Genomic DNA, 9,802 nt, shown 5'->3' with positions numbered 1-9,802 from the left:
GCTCTGATACCAATTGAAGTGTCAAGGACGAGGGCACCTAAGAGGGGGAGGGGGTGAATTCGGTGTCTATTTAAAATTTAAGCTTAATGAAAACTTCTTTAAAAACTCTTATACACTTTAAACAATGCTTAGATGAAAGGAGGAGTCCATACTTAGAACTAGAGAGTTAGAAGTATTCAACAACGATTCAGCAAGCAGAAGTTACAGTGTACTCAACAGTTGATTCTGTAGAAAAAAACGTGAGTAGAGTGTGCAGCGGAAATAAAACGAAATAGACACGACTAACGATGTTTTTAAAAACTGGTTCGGTCACTACTCCACGACCTACGTCCAGTGCTATTTTATTAAACGTCTCAGAAGTAAACTCATACAAACTAAGACCACCCCGAATAATAAAACAACTCCCTAACCTACTCCGGTTGCTAATGCTTAAAAGCTACTCCGCTTCCAAGACTTTTGCTTTGGGCTACTCCGCCGAAAGACTCCTTGCTTAAAGCTACTCCGCAATAAGACTCTTGATTTGGGCTACTCCGCCGAAAGACTTCATGCTCAAAAGCTACTCCGCTTCGAAGACTTCATGCTTAAGGATAACTCTATCCTAAGACTTTTTGGTTCTACCCGTTTGTTACAAGACCACTTATCTCAATGTTGTTCACTCAATTGAACGGAGGAGATAAAGTTTAAGTAAAAAACACGGGATCCTTGAACACGACTAAAACGACTAGGTGCAACAACAAACTCAAGTAAAAGACTCAAAAGATAAATAAACAAACTTGCAAAAGATTCAAAGATTTGAAAATTATAAACGGTTTTGCAAAGTTAATTTACTCGATTGAAAGCTTAAGTCTTTTTCAGTTTAAAACTCGTTTGTTGCACACTTGTAACAATGAATTAAGCAAGTTATTTATAATGTTCAAGTAGTATACTTTACATTAAAATATCTTACACTCATAAGCACAAGTGATTAAAATAATGTAAGTAGTTTGCTTGGGCAACATACAAAGCCATCCGAAATGCTCTCCAAGAAACCGAGTATTCTTCCTCAAGAAATTGGTGCCTAAGATTGCAAGAAATCAGGTTGTGCACACATACAAAAATAGGCTGGGTTTTTCAACAAGAAACAAGCATAAATGGTTGTGTTTATGGGAACCATAAACATTTTCATAAATGTAAAAGCAAACAACCCATTTATAGTAAGTGTCTTATTGTGCAAGCAAACTCCTTAGCAAGTCATTGAAAGCTCTATATTCTTTAAAAGACTTCAAAGTATTTCCAGAAAACATTTGTGAAAGTTGAAAGCACTTTAACAAAGATTCAAATATTTTCGAAATATTTCTTTTAAAGACGAGCCTTAATTAATTGTTGACTCAACTGTTGTTTTTGCACCTAAACGTAAATTCGTGTTAAACGATCACCTTACAACACATGACATTAGCACTAATGACTATCTTCATCTTTGATCTTCATGATGACATTCTTGATAACCTTGAATTGACAATTGGAGCTTCATGCTACATGGTTAAACTTAAGAGGCACACAATTAAATAACAAATGAGATTAATTTGTCTTAAGGCATCATCAACACTAGCTTAATCAAATTGGGTTTCTTCACATATGATTTCTGATGGGATGTCAAACCTGCAGATGATATTTCGTTTTATGAAAGAGATGACTTGTTTGTCCTTTATCTCTGTGAATGCTTCTGCTTCTATCCACTTGGAGAAATAGTCTGTCATCGCCAGCATCCATATTCTGTTCCCTGTGGCTCTAGGTAGGGGGCCTACTATGTCCATACCCCATGTCATGAATGGCCAAGGAGAAATGATAGGGTGCAAAGGCTCTACTGGTTGATGGATCATTGGTGCTGAACGCTGGCAAGCATCACACTTACGGGCATATTCTGCTACATCTGCCTTCATCGTGGGCCAAAAGTAACCTTGCCTGAGGGCTTTGTTAGACATACTCCTGCCCCCTTCATGGTTTCCACATTCGCCACTATGGAGGGCATGCAACACGGTCTGTGCTTCCTGCTTATCCAGGCACCGCAAGTAGGGTCCTGCCAATGATTTCCTGGTCTCTGCTGGCAGCAGAGATTTGCTTACATAATAGACTGGCCTTTATTCCTTCTCTTGCTCTCTGATTAGAACAGCACTTACTGCTACCTCTATGACGGTTAGGTAGAGGAACAACGGTTCTCCTGGTTCTGGCTTTGATAGTAGTGGTGGGTTGCTGAGATAGTGTTTCAGCTCCCTGAATGCTTGCTCGTGGTCTGCAATCCATTCAAACTTTTGGCTCTTTCTTAGTATGTCGGAGAATAGCCTGCACTTGTCCGAGGACCTTGAGATGAATCTGCTCAAAGCTGCTACCTTGCCAGCTAATCTCTGAACGTCCTTGGGTTTTTCAGGTGACCCCAATTGTAACACAGCCTTGATCTGCTCGATGCTAGCTTCTATCCACCTCTGGGTTACAATGTAGCTTAAGAATTTGCCAGAGAATGCTCCAAAGGTGCATTTGGATGGATTTAGCTTCATTTTGTACTCCCTCGGGGTGTTGAATGTCTCTGCCAGGTGTCGCATGTGATCTGTGGCTTTTTCTGACTTCACCACCATATCATCAATATACACTTCCATAGTTCTTCCTATCTGCTCTTTAAACATGCGGTTGACCAGTCTCTGATATGTGGAACCTGCATTCTTTAGGTTGAATGGCATGACATTGTAACAATATATCCCTCTTTCAGATATGAACGATGTCTTCTCTTGATCTGCAGGATCCATTTTGATTTGATTGTAACCACTCCATGCGTCCAAGAATGTCAGCATTTCATGTCCAGTTGTCGCATCCACCATTGCATCGATATGAGGCAGCGGGAAGGGATCTTTAGGGCATTCCTTGTTGAGATCAGTGAAGTCCACGCATACTCTCTACTTTCCATTCATTTTAGGCACCACCACCACGTTGGATAACCACTCTGGATATTTCACCTCTCTTATCTTCTTTGCTGCCAGAAGGCTATCTACCTCTTGATTAATCACTTTATTTCTTTCCGCTGCAAATTTCTTTCGCCTCTGCTGGATGGGTTTACACTTTGGGTCCACACTGAGTTTATGTGTTATGATGGACATGTCTATCCCTATCATGTCATCATATGACCACGCAAAGTTATTGTTCACGTGCGCACGGTACTGTTCATCCGTAAAAAGAAAAAAAAGTTATTTGTCCGATCTAGACCTATAGATCGGTTAATGGTGATTGTATTCAAGACCTATTGAATAGCAATCGTGTTAATGCTCGAACGCGTCAAGCAAGAACAATTTTGGATCAAACGCGTCAATCCGATTCAGCAATTGCACACATCAAATATTAGGGTTTTTCTTATTTCAATTCAACATTCAATGTATTGTGGCCGCAATTACACGCCTTATATAGGCTTAAAAATAACTAATAACGACCTAGTATTTCTGATGAGATCGTTCTTATTCTTGCTAAATAATAAATTACCTAAAAGATATAATAGATAATTAAACTTCCTAAAACTGAGATAAGGAGATAACTAAATTAGAAAATAAACTAATGAATTTTTAAATATGTCATCATGCGGAATCGTATCACCTAGTTTATTAGTTCACGTATTAATCAACTATTACTCGTATTATCACCCTTTAATCTGTTCTTTAATTTATTTTCCTTTTCTTTTCCCAAATTATCCGTTTTAAATGTATTTTCGGCGTAAATCATCAAACCTATGTAATTACTATAATTTCAATTATTGTATTTTCTCGTATTCTTTATTATCATTTGTTTGTATGTCTTCACATGTAATCAATCCTAAATTCCTACTTCGACCCAATTGTATGCTAAATTACATGTTCACCGACTTATTAATTCTAACATGCTAGGATTAATTTATTGGATGTTGAATTGCATGCATATAATTGACAACATATCAAATATAGATGATTTTCCCTAATCATTAGTAGAGGCCGCTATCGAGGCGGGCGGGATTAGGTGTTCGATCAAAAGAGCTTCCTAATACGTGCCCTCACTTGTTACTCCAGATCTCTGTGAACATCCGTGTTCATTGGCACCCACGAGAGTCATTCTAGACATAGAATGCTAAGGATAACGAGTTCTTGGTGTTCATGTCACTACTTTTGTGTCTTGACATGGCACGAAGTATTCGAACGGTTTCCAATTTTCCACAATAAATTGGTGGTGACTCCACAAATGCAAACGCTTGTTCCCAAGCGACCCTGTGGGCCCGCGCCCATAAGTTTCTACACCTGTGGAACCCGCCCTACGTAGATCTGAAAGATCTAATTTTGGTAAGGATCCCGTACGATATGGATTCTTAGTGACTGAGCATCGTGATCTACTTTTGGTAGAGAATGATGAGACAAGGTCATATAAAGAAGCAATGATGGGCTCTGACTCCGAAAAATGGCTTGAGGCCATGAAATCCGAAATGGAATCCATGTATCATAACCAAGTATGGACTTTGGTTGATCCACATGATGGTGTTAAAAACATCGAGTGTAAATGGGTCTTCAAGAAGAAGATTGACATGGATGGAAATGTGGATATGTATAAGGCGCGACTGGTAGCTAAAGGTTTCAAGCAAATTCATGGGATTGACTATGATGAAACCTATTCTCCAGTAGTGATGCTTAAGTCCATTCGGATTCTCCTAGTAGTTCTGCATTTCATGATTATGAAATTTGGCAAATGGATGTGAAAACAGCTTTCCTTAATGGAAATCTGCAAGAGGATGTGTACATGACACAACCTGAAGGTTTCTCAACACATGCTGGGAAGATTTGCAAGCTTCAACGATCCATTTATGAATTGAAGCAAGCATCTCGGAGTTGGAATCTTCGTTTTAATCAGGCAATCAAAGGGTTTATGAAGCAGGAGCTCTGGGTTCGAATCCCACTGCAGACACAATCCTAAACAACCAGGCATATACACCTGCACAAAGGGAATGGGTGCAATTCCTTGGTCAAGGTCTGAAGCCATGGGGCCTGACCATGGTCCATCTAGCCTAAGAGAAGTGTCCACTATGACCTTGCCTAGGAACCTTCCTGCTGCTGACGTCCACATCAACACAAATATCACCCAACAGAAGCACATGAGGAGGAGTACTATTTGTAGCTGTTATTTTGTCCATTTCATGAGTCATTGCATTCCTAGCTGTACTGTTTTAATTTCGTTTGTTCTTTTCTGTTTTAAAACCCTAAAAACACTTGCCATTTGAGGATGATAAATTCTGTAATCATCCCTGGAAGGAGGGCATCTTTTGACAAAAGAAGAACCTTTATTTCTGCAGCTTATTTTCCTGTGTGGAGTATAAGGACCAGTCACCTATGTGGGACTGAATCCTTGGCTGGCCTGTGTTGGCAGCAATTTACCTTAGTCTTTTTATTTTACCCTTGTGTATGTCACTGTCAATTCTTATTTCATTGTGAGCTTGTCACTGCTTCATCTTTCATTGACCTTTGTTCAAACTTTCACCAAAAAAGGAACCTGCTTTAATCTGTTTGTCCATAAAGTTTATGATTTATTTACTACAAATGCGTTTCTGAGTTTAAACCATTTATTATATGCTCCAAATTGGTTATCAGAGCCAAGGCTTATTTCTCCTATAAATACCCTACCTTTTTACTCATTACATAACACCTTTACACACACGAAATTCACAAAATATGGACAATGAGAGATTAAACCTCCTAGAAGACACTGTCAGGAGATTAGCTGGTAGTATGGAAACCATATCAACTGCTGTCAACAGGCTGGTTCAGGATCGAGCCACAGAAAAAACTCTGACTCTGATGAAGCAATACCAGTGAGGCCTAGATCAGGTAAACATGACAACTCCATTAAAATAGATTTTCCTGAGTTTAATGGTAGTCTGAACCCAGATGACTTCCTAGAATGGCTTAGGTCCATGGAGAGAATCTTTGAGTTCAAAGGATACAATGATTTAAAGAAGTTTAAGGTAGTTATCCTAAAACTAAAGGGCTATGCTTCACTTTGGTATGAAGGCATGAAAAACCAGAGATTAAGAGGGGGGAAAAACCTATCAAATCCTGGGATAAACTCAAAAACAAAATGAAAACTAAGTTTATTACTACTGACTACACCCAAGACTTGTTTCTGAAACTTACTCACCTAAAACAAGGGGATGATTTTGTAGAAGCCTATTTCAGGGAATTTGAAAACCTAACCCTACAGTGTGAGTTACAAGAGAAACCAGAACAGAAAATGGCTAGGTTCATAGAGGGGTTAGACCCAAAAATTGCTACCAAGGTTAAACTACAACCCTTATGGTCCTTTGATGAAGTGGTCAGGGTGTCCCAAAAATTGGAAAAACAAGGAAAAGATAAGGCCACTACACCAAAAACGCAATACAAACCCCAAAGTTCCAAACTTTACACCCCTATCAAGTTTAATATGCCAACTAAAGAAGAAAAAGGGAAAGCCAGCATCAGTAGATTCCCTCCTGGTGACCTGAAGAGAAGGTGTTACCAATGTCAGGGTTATGGCCATTTCAGTAGAGAGTGTCCCACCAAAAGAACCCTTACTGCAATGGAAATCCAGCTTATGGAAGAGAATGGGGATATTGAAGTGGAAGGCCCCTCTGAGGAGTCCACAGAAGAAGAAGTCAGGGGACAATCTAATAGAGAGATGGTACTGGCCCCTGATGAAGGACCAGCACTAGTGCTCAGAAGGGTTATGCACACCCAAAGCTTAGAAGAGGGTCAGAGGCAACAGATCTTCCAGTCCAGATGCACTATACAAGGTAGGGTTTGTCACCTAATCATAGATGGAGGCAGTTGTGCTAATGTAGCCTCCACTACATTGGTAGAGAAGCTCAAGCTTCCCACAAGGGAGCATCAGCACCCTTATAAGATTAGGTGGCTTAGATAAGGTTCTGAGATTGCTGTGAACAAGAAGGCCCTCATCTCCTTCTCTATTGGACAAGCATATACAGATGAGGTTATGTGTGATATCATTCTCATGGATGCCTGCCACATCCTATTAGGGAGACCTTGGGAATTTGACAGGAGCATTGTCCACCATGGGAGGAACAATACCTACTCCTTCATCAAAGATGGACAAAGGATCACCCTCACACCTCTAACCCTGGCTACTCCCCCAAAATCTAGTGAGAAAACTCCCACAAATCAGATCAATGGAACCTTATTACTCAGGGAGTATGAGGTACTACAAGAACTCAACCAGGGAACCCTCATTTTTGCTGTCATTCCCAAAGAAATCAAGGTGCATTCTTGTGTTCCCCAACCTGAACCTCTCAGAAAGATTTTGGAATAATTCAAAGATGTCTTTCCCACTGAACTCCCTCCTGGGTTACCCCCTTTGAGAGGGATTGAACACCAAATTGACCTCCTCCCAGGAGCAACCTTACCAAACAAACCTGCTTATAGGTGTGACCCTGGTACTACTAAGGAACTGCAAGAGCAAATATCTGACCTTATGAGTAAGGGTTATGTCAGGGAGTCCCTAAGCCCATGTGCAGTACCAGCTCTGTTGGTCCCAAAAAAAGATGGCACTTGGAGGATGTGTATAGATAGCAGAGCACTAAACAACATCACCATCAAGTATAGGTTCCCAATTCCCAGACTTGATGACCTACTAGATGAACTAATTGGGGCAAAGACCTTCTCCAAAATTGATCTAAGACAGGGATACCATCAGGTCATAATTAAGGAGGGTGATGAGTGGAAGACAGCCTTTAAAACCAAACTGGGATTATATGAGTGGCTTGTCATGCCATTTGGTTTGTCCAACGCACCTAGCACCTTCATGAGGCTCATGACTGAGGTGTTGAGACCTTTTATTGGGATATCCGCAGTTGTATATTTTGATGACATACTAGAGTACAGCTCCAGCACTACTGAACACTTGAAGCACCTGAGGGAAGTGTTCTTAACTCTCAGGAAACACAAGCTCTTTGGGAAGTTATAAAAATGCTCATTCATGGTCCCTGAAGTGTCATTCCTAGGATATATTGTCTCTGGTCAGGGTATCTCAGTGGACCAAGAGAAAGTGGAAGCCATCAGATCCTGGCCTATCCCAACCAATATTACTGAAGCCAGGGGTTTTCATGGTTTAGCCTCCTTTTATAGGAGGTTCATAAAAAATTTCAGCACTCTGGCTGCTCCCATTACTGAGTGCCTCAAGAAGGGAGATTTTAAATGGACCACCACAGCACAGGGCTGCCTTTGAAGCCATCAAGGAAAGGATTTATTCAGCACCCATCCTGGCACTACCTGATTTTGAGAAACTGTTTGAGGTTGAGTGTGATGCAAGTGGGGTAGGCATAGGAGCAGTACTAACACAGGAGAAGAAACCTGTAGCATTCTTCAGTGAGAAGCTCAATGGGGCCAAATTGGGCTACTCAACTTATGACAAAGAATTTTATGCCATGATTAGGGCCCTAACTCACTGGGGACATTACCTGAAACCCAAACCCTTTGTCCTGCACTCTGACTATGAAGCCCTCAAGTTCATCAATGGCCAGCATAATCTGAACCATAGGCATGCCAAATGGGTGGAGTTTCTACAGGCTTTCTCTTTCACCAGCAGCTACAAGGAGGGCAAACATAACATTGTAGCAGATGCCCTCTCTAGAAGAAACCATGTGTTGGCCCTGCTGGAAGGGAGGATCCTTGGTTTTGAAATGATCAAAGAGCAAAGTATCTTTGGGGACCCCGATTTCTCAAGAGACTACCACAACTGCAAGGAAGGCAAACCCAGTAAACTAATATTGCAACAGGGTTTCTTGTTCAACGGAAACAGGCTGTGCATCCCAGGGAGCTCAACAAGGGATCTCCTCATCGGGGAGGTCCACTCTAATGGACTAGCTGGATACTTTGGGATTAACAAAACTCTCGAAATCCTGCAAGATCAGTTTTACTGGCCAAAGATGCTAGCTGATGTACAAGCCATTATTCAGAGGTGTGGTCATTGCCAGAGGTCCAAGAGTCAATTCAGGCCTGGTCCATTCATTCCCCTACCTATTCCTAGCAAACCATGGGATAATGTGAGCCTTGACTTCATTGTGGCCTTGCCTAGGACACACGAGAAGTTCGAGTTTAGCAAGATGGTGCAAAAACACAGAGAATGCCATGAGTGTAGCGACTTATACTTCAGGGGATATTGTAAGGCTACATGGTGTCCTAGGTCCATGGTCTCGACAGGTCCAAGAAGTCAAAAATTGACCTACCAGGATGGATGGGACAGATTGAAGTGGTCCATACATTCCCCTACCTATTCCTAGCAAACCATGGGATGATGTGAGCCTTGACTTCATTGTGGCCTTGCATGTGAAGGAAATATAGACACATATAGAACTCAAGGATTCCATCATTAATGGAAATCATGTCCTTACATAGTAGACAGGTTTAGCAAAGATGGCACACTTTGTTCTTGAGCTTTTCAATGGAAAACAGTGTAAGAATGCCATGAGTGTAGGCTTGACTTAATCTAATTAATATTATTTGATCTAGTATAATATTAAGAAAATTGAACCAAAAACTTTATAAAACATGGTGTCCTAGGTCCATGGTCTTGTGGATGAGTAAAAATTAGGATGAAAATAAAATTCCTAAGTTACTTTTAAAGAAAAAAAGCACTCTTGAAGATGCTCAAAAACAAAGGCTTGCATGCCTAGACTTGCTTTTCCATCATTATGTTTTATCAACTAAATAAAACAATTAACTAGCTTAACCACCAATTTTCCAGCACTTTACATATTATGGTGTCCATATTATTTTTTGTC

At 40.6% G+C, this 9,802-nt stretch overlaps 1 protein-coding gene across 1 annotated transcript; it reads left to right on the top strand.

The window, feature by feature from the left end:
* Positions 1–6,108: 6,108 nt before the first annotated feature.
* On the top strand, positions 6,109–7,986 carry LOC141651959 (uncharacterized). The gene is made up of 2 exons (XM_074459645.1): positions 6,109–6,799; positions 7,340–7,986. Exons 1-2 carry the CDS (start codon positions 6,109–6,111, stop codon positions 7,984–7,986), a joined length of 1,338 nt encoding a protein of 445 aa, XP_074315746.1.
* The last annotated feature ends 1,816 nt before the right edge of the window (positions 7,987–9,802 follow it).

Source organism: Silene latifolia, chromosome 4 (genome assembly GCF_048544455.1).
Source record: "Silene latifolia isolate original U9 population chromosome 4, ASM4854445v1, whole genome shotgun sequence".
Taxonomy (NCBI): domain Eukaryota; kingdom Viridiplantae; phylum Streptophyta; class Magnoliopsida; order Caryophyllales; family Caryophyllaceae; genus Silene; species Silene latifolia.
Note: the sequence above shows the minus strand (reverse complement) of the source record. Positions and strands in the feature narration are given on the sequence as shown.